Source organism: Girardinichthys multiradiatus, chromosome 12 (genome assembly GCF_021462225.1).
Source record: "Girardinichthys multiradiatus isolate DD_20200921_A chromosome 12, DD_fGirMul_XY1, whole genome shotgun sequence".
Lineage (NCBI taxonomy): Eukaryota > Metazoa > Chordata > Actinopteri > Cyprinodontiformes > Goodeidae > Girardinichthys > Girardinichthys multiradiatus.
The window spans coordinates 4,018,317-4,034,530 of NC_061805.1; the positions used below are offsets into that span (position 1 = coordinate 4,018,317).

At 38.8% G+C, this 16,214-nt stretch overlaps 1 protein-coding gene across 4 annotated transcripts in view; it reads right to left on the reverse strand.

The window, feature by feature from the left end:
• Positions 1-805: 805 nt before the first annotated feature.
• The window catches only part of LOC124878045 (endophilin-B2-like), a 41,305-nt gene continuing 25,896 nt past the window's right edge, over positions 806-16,214 (reverse strand). For all 4 annotated transcript variants that reach the window (XM_047381784.1, XM_047381782.1, XM_047381785.1 and 1 more), the window contains 6 exons: positions 15,876-15,938; positions 14,945-14,968; positions 14,663-14,752; positions 11,439-11,539; positions 8,163-8,364; positions 806-2,301 (listed from right to left, as the gene is read on the reverse strand). In XM_047381784.1, the coding sequence (XP_047237740.1) occupies positions 2,194-2,301; positions 8,163-8,364; positions 11,439-11,539; positions 14,663-14,752; positions 14,945-14,968; positions 15,876-15,938 (588 nt within the window). In that variant the 3' untranslated portion in view covers positions 806-2,193. The remainder of the gene's footprint in view (positions 2,302-8,162; positions 8,365-11,438; positions 11,540-14,662; positions 14,753-14,944; positions 14,969-15,875; positions 15,939-16,214) is intronic.

Sequence of the window (16,214 nt, forward strand, 5' to 3'; positions counted from 1 at the left end):
TGTTTTGTTCGGCTGATCCCAAATCAGCCAGGAGTTAGAAGTTGGGCTTTTAAAAGATTTTCATTCAAAGCAACTGCGGCCTGGGCCTCACCTGACCACTCCTTTGTTCCAGTTTTATTACTGGAGTTTTTCCACTGGATTCCCGCCTCAGAGTTTTATGACTCTTTGTTTGAGATTTGAGGCAATCAGTTGCTAGTGGCTAAAGGAGCGTGGACCCACCGTTTTACCAGCTGATAGCTGCAATCAAGACATCAGCACAGGAGGGCTTCTCTTTCCATTTAACCCAAATTGCATATTTTGTCCATAAAACTACTGGTTTGATCTTCATAGACACTAAATGCACATATATATTTCTTTTATTATTATTGTTAGGTAGTCATTTTTATCCCCTTTGTGTAGAATAGTGCTTGTTAGTTAAGTGAAGGTTTTTGGACCAGAATAATGGTATATCAGGATTTTTTGGCTTCAACAAATCTTCATATATGTAATGTTTATTTCATGCAAGAGTGATTTATCTGTCAAAACAAGGTTGAAGTTCCCCCACCTTCGGTGAAGCGGATGAATAAACAGTGACATTCTTTGGTCTTGGTTAATAATTTATCAATTATTAATGATGAATAGCTAATTGTAATTATTAAAGAGCTTTGAGCGCATAATCACAACACCAGAGGACATCTCTGATTTCTATTTGTAAGTGATGATTTTTGGTTAAGAAATAAAAAAAATTTCAAATTATGATTTTAAATTATAATTCTTGATAAATATTAATCATAATTCTTACACAAAAGAGAAAGAAACGAGACAATTTCAAATAAATTATGCATTTATTCAATTATTTACTCGTTTAAATAACACAAGGCAGAACAAGCAAACATATTGACAAAATAAAAAGGTAAATCAGTAGAACATTTGTTTAAAAAGAAACCAGGCAAGGACAAGGCCCTTACATTCCTCTGCATCTTCTGGGTCTCGTGTGTTGGAGCTAAAACAGCCTTATGCTCATTTCACAAAAACTCATAATACCAGTGGTTAGGAGGTAAAAAGGTTCATGCATACACAGGCTGGATGTGAGGTTTGGTGCAAAGAAGGTCTGATCTCACATCCTTTATTCACACTCACACACTTCCAGCAGGACAGGCAACTACAGCGGTTTGGAGCACATGCAGCACTAAGACTGAGGACACTTTGTTTGAGTAAACAAACTTGGCTGAAGGTATTAAAATAAACCACTTAAAGGACAAACTACCTGAACAGACCCTGGTATCATGAAGGGAAGATACACTCTTGCATGCAGGCTGTGGCTTGAAGTCACATTCTGTGAGAAGCATCCTTCTACTACTGTAAGGCAGTTTTTTATTGGCTGAACAGTGGTGCAGACTCTTCTTCACGCAGGAATCTGCAGTGTAGTGGAAAGGAATGAAGCGAGCAGTATTGCTAAAAACATTCATTTTCATCAACAATAAGGCAAATCTTCCTCTGAACAGTCAAAAGGAGTCCAAAAGGAGGTATTCTTCAGTGGAAGTTAGGGTCTGAGTATGAAAGTAAATTGTGTTCTCATCGTAGTGTTTTATGGAAAACACACGTTTCTCCTTTGAAACAATGGAGCCATATCAAGCCTTGTGATGTATGGTGGTTTAGGAAATCAAGACGTCAACAAGGCATGATTCAAGCACACACGCGTTTCACTTATTTAAATGTTAAGTCGCTTTAACCCAAACAAACTGAGGACATAAAACTGCATGCCTCACATCAAACATTGCCTCATGTAAAGAGATGAGATGAAAGCTTTTAAGACCAACCTACTAATGCAGAATAAAAGTATTAAAAAAGTAGAAATATGTTTAGAAAAACAAAGGCAGAACAAAGAAAAGTCGGGGAAAAAAATAAGTTAGCATCAGAAATCCTCTGAATAAACCTTTGAGATGCACATAAAAAAAGAGAAAAAATATTAATGACAACATCATTATGACGACAGTAATGAATCACCAAAGCTCCTCTGAAAGGAATGTTACAGATCCCAGCCAGGGAATTTCTTGCTTTCATTGCAACAGTGTATGACCTTATGCCATTGTTCTGAGGAGTGTGTGCAGCTTTTGCTAAGAGGAGTGTTACTGAAGCCTACTTGTTAGTGCAAGTGTGATTTCCTTTGAAGTAAAAGCTTCAGTTGTGCCTGCTCACACTCAGGTGTGCACTCTAACTGAGAAGTTCCAGGTATGTGACGGGCACTTTTCCTTTCTGGTTTCCTTTTTCTCCAATCAGCCAGTCGGAGTCCATTCCTGGCACTGTGTAAACTGTAATCAGCTGAAACACAGAACACATGGATGCTTTTAGGACAGGGACACAGAATGTACAGCTAGAACCAAGACAAAGCAGCAGAGATGTCAAGCAACAGAAGGTAGTACAAAGGAAAACCAGCTGAAGTTGCATAGGAGGGTGATGCAACAGTTTGTTGCGCTGATAAGATAAAGAGGCAGATGTCAACAGTTTGTTTTCATTCCATTCATTCTCAGCCTTTTATAAACAGTGTAGCTGTGTTTTCATAGTTGGTCCCAGTGATGCAGTGATGGGTCATGCTGATGTCAGTCATATTACTGTCACTGTTCACTTTCTTAGTTGGGAAGACGTCAGATAACAATGAATACTTCCCAATACAATTCCTCAGCTAAGTGGAGGTGAGCAGGACAGACTGACTGATTTGGAATACTGCACCGAGTAATGCAGCCCTTTGCTTTGGTAGCTTAGCTGCTCATTAAACACGAACACCTCGCAAAACCCATCAAATCAAACAGGGCCCATCGTGGGAAAAACAAAGTACACCCCATCTCAATTCACAGGCTTCATGCATCAGAGGATAATAAGTGTCACCTGTTCTGTAAACCAGGTAAGGATACCAAGTGTTGAACACAACAGATTCCACATTCAATAATTTATTAAACTTATTGTGTTTGGGACCAGTCTCCTGTTGATGAGCCCAGCCGGTAAATAGGCCGACCCACATTTGACATTTAGCATGTCACATTGCTGAATTTACCCTACTGAGGCACAATAAAGACAATTTATTTTCTATTCTATTCTCTAAAGTGGCTACAGTACTCAACCAGGGCTGCTGCTAGAGCTCGTTTTAACTGGTTCTGCAAAAGAACTGATTTGCTTTTCCACCAGCTGAGAGCCAGGTCGGAGCCCCGACTGTTTACAGTGGAAAATAATGAAGCACATTGACCTACCTAAACCCTGACGGGTGATTTAAAATAACCGCAGGAAGATATGAGACATTCAGCTAATGTGATTCTGATGCTAATCAGACGCTATTATAGTGCCGTGTTTTTGTCATTTTTGTTGTAAATGTGATCAATCAAAAATAAAATAAGAGTTTTAAACATTAGCTTCTGCTCTCCATGAGCCCACCCCATCTGGTGATGAAAGTGGTTCTTCCTCTGGCTGAGCAGCAAACTGGCTGGGCCGGTGTCAGAGTTTAGCAGAGTGGGACCACAGAGAACTGGTGCTAAACAGGAACCAGTTTGGTAGGAAAGGGCCTACTTTGGTCCCATCTGTCTAAAGGAGTCTCTTAGTTTACTCACATGTAGCTTTTGGGATACTTCTTTTTTGGAGACAGAAGAGGCTTTCTCCTGGCTGCACTTCCAAACAAGCCACACTGACCCATCTTTTTCCCTGTCCTGTGGTCAACTTTAACATGTAACATGCTAGCAAAGACCAAAACAGGGTGTTATTTTTTTCTGGCCATAGCTGCTCCAAGCATGATTTGCTTATATTATTTAAGAATGTGAACATTCCTGTTTCTAGGATTTGACAGCACCATTTGGACTGCCATGGTCTCTAGGTTTTATTCTGGTATCTGAGTATTTTGTGACATGTGTGAATTGTTGCCTGTTTTGTTATTAGAGGTTTCAGCTTCCCATGCATGCGTGTCCTCCTTAGATTTCAGCTCCAGAGTGAATTTAGTTCCAGGTCAGAATCTTGTTTTCCTTCATTTCTGTCAGCTCTTGATTTCACTTAACAAAAAGAGCCAATCCCCGTGCTTATGTAGAAACTTTTAATGTTTTATGGTGGTGTAAGTTTTGTTTTCTTTGGTACAACCGTCAGTTTGCGTCCCTGTTGTCTCAGTGCAGTGCAGTGCAGTGCAATACTGAGGCACATGTCTATCCTTTTATTCATTTCAAAATAGTGAAACAAATTTAACTAGAAAAATTTGCATTTCCAGCGAAAATGCAGTGTGAATGCTGAAAGCTGAATTTTTTAGCTGAAAGCTGGCAGAAACAAGCTGAAATGACTGCAGATAATCTGCTGAAATTTAATGAATTAGAAGAAAATAGAAATGCTAAACTCCTTTTCAAAACTGGCAGAATGTGGCTAAGATTGACAGCAGAATATCAGCTGAAACCTGATAAATTAGTAGAAATAGCAGAAACAGCAAAGAAAAACTGTCATCTGATCTGTTTAAGCAGGAAGACTATCAGGTAAAAAACACCATAACAAGTTGAAGTCATGTCAAAACTACTTGAAAGAGTTGTTGAAATACAAGAACTGACAAAAACATTAAAAAAGCAGGAAAGAGCTGCCCATAGATGAGCTGAAAAAGCATAGACTGAAGCAAAAATATAGCCTAAGAAGTGAAGTCAGTGCTAAAATATATAAAAAATGGCAGAAAATTCAGAAAAATCAACTAATAACAAATATGCTGAAGAAACACAAAAACAAACAAGAATGTGCCTAAAAAAGGCAAAAGTGTTCTTCAGCTAAGAGAGAAGAGGAGAAAGAGAAGCTAAAATGCTAACATTAGTATATTGGCCATCACCAGCAAGATGGCTGATATTACTTTACCCCATCTACTACGCAAAAAGCAATGTATAAGCTAAAATGAGCTAAAATGCTAATGCTTACTACAGCCTATATTCAAAAGTCTATGAAATTGCCCTTTAAAATGATTCACTCTTGTTCTGGTGTTGGAACAGCAGTAGAAGCTGTTTAAGAGGCTGACATCAAATGGTCGCTGTTTTGATGCTTCACTGGGACCTATGAAGATAGTCTTATTGTCATAAGTCACAGAGTAGTGGTTTCATTCTGGTTCTGATAGAGATTGGAACTGGTTCTCATAGAAGGTTCCTCCTGGTTATGATGGAGATTTGTTCCTGGTCCTGATGGAATTTGGAACTGGCTCTGATGGAGGGTTCCTAACTAGTTCTGATGAAGAATTCCTCTTGGTTCTGATGAAGTCTGGGTCTGGTTCTGATGAATGTTGGACCTGGTTCTGAAGGAGTTATTTTTCCTTGTTCTAATAATTTTGACCTGGTTCAGATTGGGGTTTGTACATGGTTCAGATGAAGATTTGTACCAGGTTCTGATAGAGATTTATTTCTGGTTCTAATGGATGTTTTTTCCTGGTTCTGATAGTTTCCACCTGGTTCTGATAGAGTTTGGACATCGTTCTGATGGATGTATATGGTTCTGATGAAGATTTATACAATGTTCTGATGAAGATTTGTTCTTGGTTCTGATGGAGTTTGGGTCTGGTTCTAATGGACATTTGTTCCAGGTTCTGATGGATATTGGACCTGGTTCTGGCAGAAGTCTGTACCAGGTTCTGATGGACCTTTTTTCCTGCTTTTGATGGAGTTTGGACCAGGTTGTAATAGAGTTTCTACTTGGTTCTGAATAATGAGTGCAATCTATGGGTGTGTGTGTGTCTGAGTAGGAGACAGGGAGAGAAGAAAGGCAGAGTCACATACAGACATATACAGTGGAAGATACACAGAGCTATAAATAGAACAGTGAGGAGTGAATCAGCCAATCAGCAAAGAGTGTCAATGTAACGTGACACCTGCTGTTTCTCACGCAGCATGACAGTCTGTGTCTCACCCTGGCCCGGCTTTTTAACATGGAGGCGCATGCCCCCGAACTATCGGCCAGAACTCGGAAACCGTAGGGGCCATCGACGTCATTCTTGAACTGTTTTTCTCAGAATGGACAGGGGAACGAGAATATTAACAAATTTCCTCTTAAAAATATAATATTAAAGGCACAACACTAGGTGAAAAAAGGGAAAAATAGAGAAAAAGACTAAACTCCCTGACATGCTCTAATAACTCGGAAACTATAAGGGCTACCGATTTGATTCATGCACTGTATGAATCAACAGGCCTTTCTGGACAATCATGGAGCTTCTAAAGTTCCTACAAAAATCTGTCTGGGAGGTGTGACCCTGTGAAAAAGTGGATTATTTTGACCATTTTTAACCTGAGTGATGGCAAATCTTTCACTCTCAAACAAACCTACTTCACGAGGAAACGATAAAAGGTATCCAAAACATTTTGGACTGTAGATATCAGCAGGCATCGGTGAACTATCCTGGAGATTTTCAAGTGTCTACAATAATCCGTGTAGGAGATGTGACAGTGTAAAAAAATCAATGATTTAGAAATTTTTTAATTTTAAGCTTTTTTAGGAAGACAGATTTGGTACTCTGAAACAAACCCATTTTTTGACAAAACGGTACAAGGTATCAAAATAATTCCTTCACTTTGAGTGCCTGCCAGGTCTGAAGATTAATTGGTGCAAAGCTCATGTCTCTACCTCGAACGGTATACAAGAGGCGGCGAATTGAAAACATGTGAGTTTAAGGATTTTTTGCTCAGATTTTTTCTGAAATGCATTGCTCCCGGGCGTGTTGCCGGAAATCCATTAGTCACACATCAATGGGGGTGACATTTTCTGAATCGCAAAAGAGAATCCTACATTTTGATGTATAATTTGTGTCTGTAGAGTTAAAATTTAGCAAGTGAAGAGAGTTTGTTCGTTCTTTCTCAGGTTATTCAAAAACCTATAGTGTACACTCTACCAAATGACGAATTCCGCCTCGGGATTACATTATAAAATCGAAAAGGTGTAAAAAAAACTTGCACAAAATTTGAATCGCGATTGTAGAAGAACCGTAAAAGATATCAAACAGCTGAATCATTTGAAGATAGCTTAATGTCTTGTGAACATTTTAAAAAGTGTATGGTGTTTCTAGCCAAAAGGTATGCAGAAGTCGTTAGCTGTGAAAGAGCACAAAGTTTTATCTGAATTTTGCAGAATTTCCATTCATTTCAATGGAGCAACAAATTGCACAAAAAGCTGAATATTTCAAAAATTATAAAAGCTGAAGTTACCAAAAGTTATAGCGTAATTCTCCAGAACGAGCCGAACGTTTTGATACCAGAATTGTTGAAATCAGTTGAAAAATGTAGGACTAGTTACACGCAGAAAAACATACAGAAAATATAATAATAAAAATAAAAATAAAGAAAAACAATAAGTGAGAATGCATTAATGCAAAAAATAAATAAAGAGAAACAGGATCTCAATAGGTTGAATGCCTTCAGCATTCACACTATTACTGTGGATCAGGATGGAACAGATAAAAAAAAAAATATCAAGAAATACCACTCTGCTGCCCACACAAATAACTTCCAAACAATATTTTAATCATTTCTTTGTCACTAACAGCCAGCTGCATCTACACCCTCCATTGCTTAAGTTCAAGGGACAAAAGTTCTAGTTTCAAAGTGAAATGCTGTACTTCAGCCATGGCCGAAGTACAGCAAAGTACTTTTCAGAGCAAAGAAGTTTTCATGGTGTTGTCTGACTAAACTTTACATATCTAAGCATTGTGTGCTTGACTAAAGAACGACTAAAGAAACTAGACAAACTGACGAAGAAGTGGCAAACCTAAAAACCATCAATGGCCCAAAAAGAGAATATGAAAGTCAAATACTCTTCAAGTAGTGAAAGAATGACTTGAGGATTTGACACAGATCTGGTCTGATTTGTTGAAGTCTCATCAGAAATGATCTTCTAACAGATTGGCTGCGAGAAAGCCAATGTTATAGAAGCCAAGCAGGGAAAAAGGCTTAATTATTATCAGAGAGGTAAATCCAAAAAGCTGTTTTCATTTTATTAACTAAAGAAGATAAAATTATCCAAACCAACAAGACCCTATGTTAAAATAAAGTAACTGGTTGTGGCAACAGCTACTAAAAAGTATGCGCAGTGTTTTTTCATACTGAGCTCTATTGAAAGCTACAGTTCTGTTAACTGTATTATACTATAAATGAATAAGCATTCCAACGTTCTGCCAGAGGCAAGTAATAATTTAAGATCCTCACCTCATCAGCCAGCAGGGAGAGTTCACTCGAGTCAGCAGCATCATAATCGTAAAGCACTTTGGCCTTGCGGGTTCCTGTAGCTGGTGCCTGAACTTCTTCTATCTTTAGTGTCTCCGTCTCCACAGGGCTACCAATGGCTTCTGACTCACTGCCTGGAGTAGCCACGGAGTGAGTGGAGTTCAGCGCAAAGGCGTTGGGAAGCCTGATGGACAGGAGCCAGACATGATGGTCAAACATGTTGTATACACCAGGTGAACCGCCGCCAGCAGACCGAAATCACCAAACCAAGCAAAGAGAGCTCAATACGGCCAGCAGTGGCAGTATGTGTTATACCTAAATTGTACAATAGTGATCCCTGGCTGTCACAGGAGTAAAATAAACATAGGAGTGTAACAAGGGGCAGTAATTTACTGCTGGAAGCGTGTTTTGATCTTTTATGGATAGCACAAAAGACATACAGTCATAGTCAATAAATTAGAACATGGGTTCTGATGAGGCTCAGAATAAAAAGACCTTTAGAGAATAACAACCTTTAAGCAGGTATTAAAGATACTTTTCATTAAGCCCAGATTTCTGTATACAGAGTTTTTTATTGGTATGATGTAATATTCTAATCCTAAATATTGTGTTTTCATTGGCTGGAAGCAAATAATCATCAGAATTAAGAGAAATAAAGACTTGAAAACATTCGTCTGTGTGGAATTCAACTATGTTTCACTCAGTGATGGAGTTACTGGAATAAATGAACTTTTCAATAATATTCTAATTTATTGAAATTGACTACTACTGCTGTTTGGATGCAGCTTTAGAGATTACATTTGAAGATGTTACAGTGTTCCACAGGGTGCAGTGCTTGGACTAGGAGGCTTTACTTTATGTACACAGATGATGTATCAGCTACAACTATTGTTCAAAACTGATGCATCCAATCAGTTAAGTACTCCACAGCTTTTAACCAAGATTTTGACATGAGTAGACATCCTCATATGGATGTGACCCTTCACTTCTTTTTTTTTTAACCACATTCTCACATTGTGTAGAATGAATGTTATCTTTTCTATGCTTGAAAAGAAAAACAAAATCTGGCTTAGACTGTTGGTTTGACAATAAGTATGTGGATGAGGTTTAATACCAGATAAGCTGTAAAAAAAACTGGTTGCATTGGATGCATTAGAAGGCAAAACAAACCGGAAGTCGGAAAGGGAATAACTCAAGGCAACAATTCCAACTTGCAGCCCCTTATTGGCTCTAGTACTTCTAGAGCAAACACATTAAAATAGGAGTAGGTAAAGGTGTTAAGAAGAGGAAAAACAACAAATAATGGGTGATACTCACACATCCTCATCAGAACTGAGAGCATAAACAGTAGAAATGATTCATCATGATGTGTTAAAAAAGGCTAAAGGAACCAAAACTGACATCCATATCACCACATCGTTACACAGGAAGGATCCAAGATTTTTATTTTATTGTTAATACTGGTTGAGAAGAAATTTATCAGATACTAAATTATTCTATTTTTAGGAACATCATCCATCAAGCTCTACATTATCTAACTAAGGTAGAAAATTCCAATTAAACAGTCAGAGATGCACAACATATCAAACACAATTACAGTCGCAATATTGATGGGTTTAGGTAAAGTTGTACATGACTGCTTTGATGCAATATTTGGTAGGCTACTGTTTTTAATGTGATTCCTTTGTCCATGTCAATAACACATCCAGTCAGTTGGATGGACCTTCTCTGCCCTAGAGGTCCACTCATTATGCAGAATTATGGGGTATTAAAGAAGCTGATTGGTGGATTGCTTTTGAATGAAAAATGTGGCTTTTGAAATCTGTACTCATACGCAACACTGTAAATCAATGATGAAAAACAATACCTTTGATGGATTTGATGTTGACTATAGAATAAGTTAATCCTCATAGCTTTAACACAGTCTCATTAAAAAAACACCAGTAAACCTGGATGATACTTGCATTGCTGCTGTTGTTTCTCCTGTTTGAGACAACACTGTTATTTGACTTTTTAAGGATTGTGGTTCCTTGTTGCCATTCTAAATACAGAGTGTGCAGTATAGTCGCTTATTTAGCAGCATTAGGCAGATTTTATTTGTTGGTTAGAGCGTTGCAGAGGAAAATGACAAAACAAACGGCAAAAGAAGTGAACTACTTAAAGATGTGCAAAGATTTTGTACAATAAAATTAAAATGAAACTAATCTATTTTTGTCTGGCTAATCAGCAACCTAAGCTCCCGCAGCTTAATCCTGGTGTACAGGACACAGGAGGAAGAAGGTCCATCTCATCTGGTTTCCTGTTGCTACTTTAGTGTTCAAATGTAGTTGTGTGTCTACACCTCTTCACTACTCCACATAGCCCCAAGAGACATTTACTTTCTCTCCTAGATGAAGCCTCTAAAGGAGCTAGAACCATTAATGTTTCACTTTTCTTTCCTATAGAAAGGACTCCTGAATCAGTGCTCCTGTGTTCTCTTTGTGTCTCTGCTCTGTTCTCTCAAACCCCCAGTTTGTCGTGGCAGATGGCCGCTCACACTGAGCCTGGTTCTGCTGGAGGTTTCTTCCTGTTAAAAGGGAGTTTTTCCTCTCCACTGTCGCTACATGCATGCTCAGTATGAGGGATTGCTGCAAAGTCAACGCCAGTGACTGTCCACTGTCTCTACATGCTCATCCAGGAGGAGTGAATGCTGCAAGTCACTGACTCTATGCAATCTGCTGGGTTTCCTTAGATAGAAAATACTTTTAACCAATCTGAATAATAAACTGAATCTGACTGCACTGTATGATAGTTAGGATGATTTGAAATATAAGTACCTGACTTGAAATCTGTATGATTTGACTGAATGGACTTTGTAAAGTGCCTTGAGACGGCGTGTTGTGAAGTCCCGCTATATAAATAAAACTGAATTGAACTTAAGACCCTGTCGTTTTTGGATTCATGCTCCTAATTTGTTTTTCTACTTCTTCTTCTGATGAAATTAATACAAAGTGTTCCAAAGGTTTAGTGTGAAGCCACATGATCCCTGTCATGAACTAAATAGCAAAGATTTCCACAAATACACAGACACAGCCTCTTCCAGCATGTTCAGGTAATATACCCTAGAGACATAAAACTTACTGAAGCTAATTTAGTTATCTTTAACATCCTAAACCCTGTACCTTTAAGCTTGGGTACAAAGGGCACAAGATGAGTGCAGATAAGAAACTCTCTGTTTCTTATGGGATCAGCAATCCACATCGTTTCATTGTTTCTCACCTTCCCAGTTCTTTCTGTAGCTCCAGCATATGAAGATGACCCTGCTTATAATAAGCAGCCTGGGCCTCCACAAACTCATGCAGACACCGCAGGTGGTTCACCTGTCATCAGATTAACAATACAACAATTACTTCTTTTTGATTTAAGCAACTCAATTACAGGTTCTGTGTCACAAAACAGTGGAAAAACATTCACCATCAACAGAATAGATTTCAAGCATAAAATAATATGTCAGTTAATTGTATCTTGGCTGGCTTCATTTGTCAATCTATGTAAAAACCCTTACTTTAAAACTACAGGGGTAATATATGTTTATACAACAAACTGTTCTGTTTAAACTTTTCTAAAGTGGAACTCATGGACTCTGATCATGATTCTCTCAAAAGGAGTTATAACCAGTTATTTTCAGTCAAGGTTAGGAGATTATGAAGAGAAGGGACATATGTTTAATTTGGCTCTCACAGTGAGAACATCTAAATGGGTCAATTTTATTCTTACAGTACAACACCAGTTCCAATGAAGGTGGGCCGTTGGGTAGAATGTAAATAAAAATAGAATACAATGATTTGCAAATCCTGTTCAACCTGTATACTATCGAATACGTAACAAAGATGAGACACAGGGGTTGGACAATGAAACTGAAACACCTGTCATTTTAGTGTGGGAGGTTTCATGGCTAAATTGGACCAGCCTGGTAGCCAGTCTTCATTGATTGCACATTGCACCAGTAAGAGCAGAGTGTGAATGTTCAATTAGCAGGGTAAGAGCACAGTTTTACTCAAAATATTGAAATGCACACAACATTATGGGTGACATACCACGGCTGCCTAAATCATGGCAGAATTAAATGTGCACCTCAACTCTCCTGTTTCCACCAGAACTGTCCGTCGGGAGCTCCACACGGTCAATATACACGCCGGGCTGCTATAGCCAAACCTTTGGTCACTCATGCCAATGCCAAACGTTGGTTTCAATGGTGCAAGGAGCGCAAATCTTGGGCTGTGGACAATGTGAAACATGCATTGTTCTCTGATGAGTCCACCTTTACTGTTTTCCCCACATCCGGGAGAGTTACGGTGTGGAGAAGCCCCAAAGAAGCGTACCACCCAGACTGTTGCATGCCCAGAGTGAAGCATGGGGGTGGATCAGTGATGGTTTGGGCTGCCATATCATGGCATTCCCTTGGCCCAATACTTGTGCTAGATGGGCCAAGGACTACCGAACCATTCTTGAGGACCATGTGCATCTAATGGTTCAAACATTCAATTCAATTCAATTCAATTCAGTTTTATTTATATAGCGCCAATTCACAGCACATGTTGTCTCAAGGCACTTCACAACAGTCAGGTACATACATTCCTATTAATCCTAACAATTGAACAGTGCAGTCGGAGTTAGCTTTTTATTCAAATTGGATAAGACGTTTTTCTATCTAAGGAAACCCAGCAGATTGCATCCAGTCAGTGACTTGCAGCATTCACTCCTCCTGGATGAGCATGTAGAGACAGTGGACAGTCACTGGCGTTGACTTTGCAGCAATCCCTCATACTGAGCATGCACGTAGCGACAGCGGAGAGGAAAAACTCCCTTTTAACAGGAAGAAACCTCCAGCAGAACCAGGCTCAGTATGAACGGCCATCTGCCACGACTGACTGGGGGTTTGAGAGAACAGAGCAGAGACACAAAAAGAACACAGAAGCACTGATCCAGTAGTACTTTCTATGGGAAGGAAAAGTAAATGTTAATGGATGTAGCTCCTTTAATCGTTTCACCTAGAAAGAAAGAACAGATTAACTCTGAGCCAGTTTTCAAGGTTAGAGTCTGAAAGAGAGCACATATAATTAGTTACAGTAAAAGCTCAGTCAATTTCCATGTCTAGGAGAGAGAAAGGGTTAAACACTAAAAGACAGGGCCAAGTGGATCATCTGTAGAGGGTGAGCATTAAGTTGTTGCCAGCAGAAGCTCGGACGATTCCCCTCTCCAGAAAGGTGTCACAGGCAGACACAGAGCCAGTCCAGGTGTAGCTTCTACAGTGTATCCTGAAGGCGGTGCCGTGTATCAGGATGACAGTGCACCAATACACACAGCAAGACTGGTGAAAGATTGGTTTGATGAACATGAAAGTGAAGTTGAACATCTCCCATGGCCTGCACAGTCACCAGATCTAAATATTATTGAGCCACTTTGGGGTGTTTTGGAGGAGCGAGTCAGGAAACATTTTCCTCCACCAGTATCACGTAGTGACCTGGCCACTATCCTGCAAGAAGAATGGCTTAAAATCCCTCTGACCACTGTGCAGGACTTGTATATGTCATTCCCAAGAGGAATTGATTCTGTATTGGCCGCAAAAGGAGGCCCTACACCATACTAATAAATGACTGTGGTCTAAAAGCAGGTGTTTCAGTTTCATTGTCCAACCCCTGTATTTAATGTTCAAACTGATAAACTTTAATCACCTACAGTCCATCATCAACAAATTCGGATAATCTGGAGAAATCACTGCACTTAAGCAGCAAAGCAGAAAACCAACAATGAAAACCCGTGACCTTTGATCTCTCAGGAGGCACTGCATTAAGAACTGGCATCATTCTGTAGCAGATATCACCACGTGGGCTCAGGACCACTTCAGAAAACCATCATCAGTGAACGCAGTTCGTCGCTACACCTAGCAACATCTGCTGCCATCCAAGCCTTTGTTGTTTCATTTCATTATTTATCTTTTTTTTTTTTTTAGAGAAAAAAATAAAAGTTCCTGAAGTTACTGTATGAAGACATAACTTGCTTTAGTGAAACCAAAAAGAAAAAGGATTTCTGGAAAATTTGCATTTTTTTCTTTTTTGAGGATGAAGCATGTACCCTCTACATGACTTTGTGAAGTGACTTGAGACGACATATGTTGTGAATTGGTGCAATAAAAATAAACTTAATTAAATTGAAATTACATGTTGTCTTCTAATAAAAATATTAATTACATAAATAAAACAAAAAATTTTTGGTTTGCATTGCTGAAAAGAAATCAATTATTAACTATGCCTTATACTTGAAACTTTTACTCTTTTAATCTTTACAGTTAAATTCTTATACTGATTTAAAAATAAACAACTACTATTAATATAGAAATAAAAGAGGAAAGCTCTAAAACAGACAGAACATTCAGCCTCCTTCAATCTAAACCATTCTCATGTGTGTGTGTGTGTGTGTTTGTGTGTGGTCAGCTGACATACATGCGTACTACTGATGCCTTCCAAAAGCAGCCGGGTAACTTCTGCTTGTCGATCAAACTCTGTCTGTGCCAGTCTGAGATCCTGTTCAGCCTGAAACATAAAACATCAACATCAACGTGACAGAAATATCTGAAGTGTCGACACCATGCCTGAAATGCTGATGCAATGTTTCCAGACTTGTAAAAACACAAAGCTTGTTTAGTCTCGTTTGTTCAATAGCCTGTGATGGGGAGAAAAGATAAGGAAAAATGCTCAGTATAATGACCAAATAGCTGTACTTACTTTTTCCACTTCCTCAGTCCAGAGCTGAACGGCCAACGCACCAATTTAAAAGAGAAGAAAAACAAGTCTTAGCAAGACACTGCAGTTCTGTTACCCTTTAGGAAGGCACAACATTTCAACAATATTGAAATGGCTGCCTATGATATAATTACATAGTCCATGGGATAGCAAACTAAACCCATGCAGCACACACTGGCATTGTTCAGTCCTGTTTCATTACATTTTATTGGGAAGTTGTCTTTAAACAGAATTCAAATATGTCATTTAATATGAAAATCAAGTTTGAAACCTAAATTTTCAGCCCAAAAACAGAACAAAAAGGGCTTCTGAAGCCTGACTAAAAAGGAGCCGAGGAAGGACACTAAATCACTCATAAATATTTCTTGAAAGCAGAACCAAAGCCATGATACAGCTTGTTGCAACAGCCATGATGAAATAATTTCTTCCTGCTTAACATAAATACACTTGACTTGCGATTGCTCTGGAAGATGAGTTGTACAAGCATTTCTACATACAACATGACTTCCTACCAGATTAATGTGCAACATGGAACTGGGCTGCTGCATATCTTTAGCTAATGTTATAACAACTTTCTAAAAGGCAGTATGATAGAGAACATTACACACAAGTCTGGTATGCAAACTCAAGTAATTATTAGCACTCTGTAAATGGACACACCTCCTTCACAATACTGCAGCCAAGCTTCATAGCCTACTTACTACATTTTATATATATAGTATTTAATGTACAGACAGGCAACACAAGTGACATAAAAGGTCTTTTTTTTTTAAATCACAAAGAAAATAGTGGCTTATCCTATTCCCAGCACACATTGCTTTATTATTGTACTGTAGTAGATGCCATATAAACGTAACAGTAGATGCTATGTAAACGTAATATTCTGTTAAGTGGGGAAGAATGGTCTCCTTACCGCAGACGCACTGGCAGAAAGCACATAGTTGCGAGGTCTGGTTTCCTGGAAATCCGGGGCTGCCTATTCAAATCAGAATTGTTATTTTATCATTTGTGGTGTTGTTTACTCAGCATTCACACTGCCTTGCAAAAGTATTGATGTTACAACAACAAACTGCATTGTGGTCTATTGTTGCTTTATGTGATAAACAAACACGAGGTAGTGGCTAATTGCGAAACAGAAGGAAAGGGTTCCTTGATTTTTACCTTTATTTTACTAATAAAAATCTGAAAAGTGTGGCCAGCACTTGTATTCAGACCCACCTTTCAATGTAATTGCAGCATCCCTTAGGATATG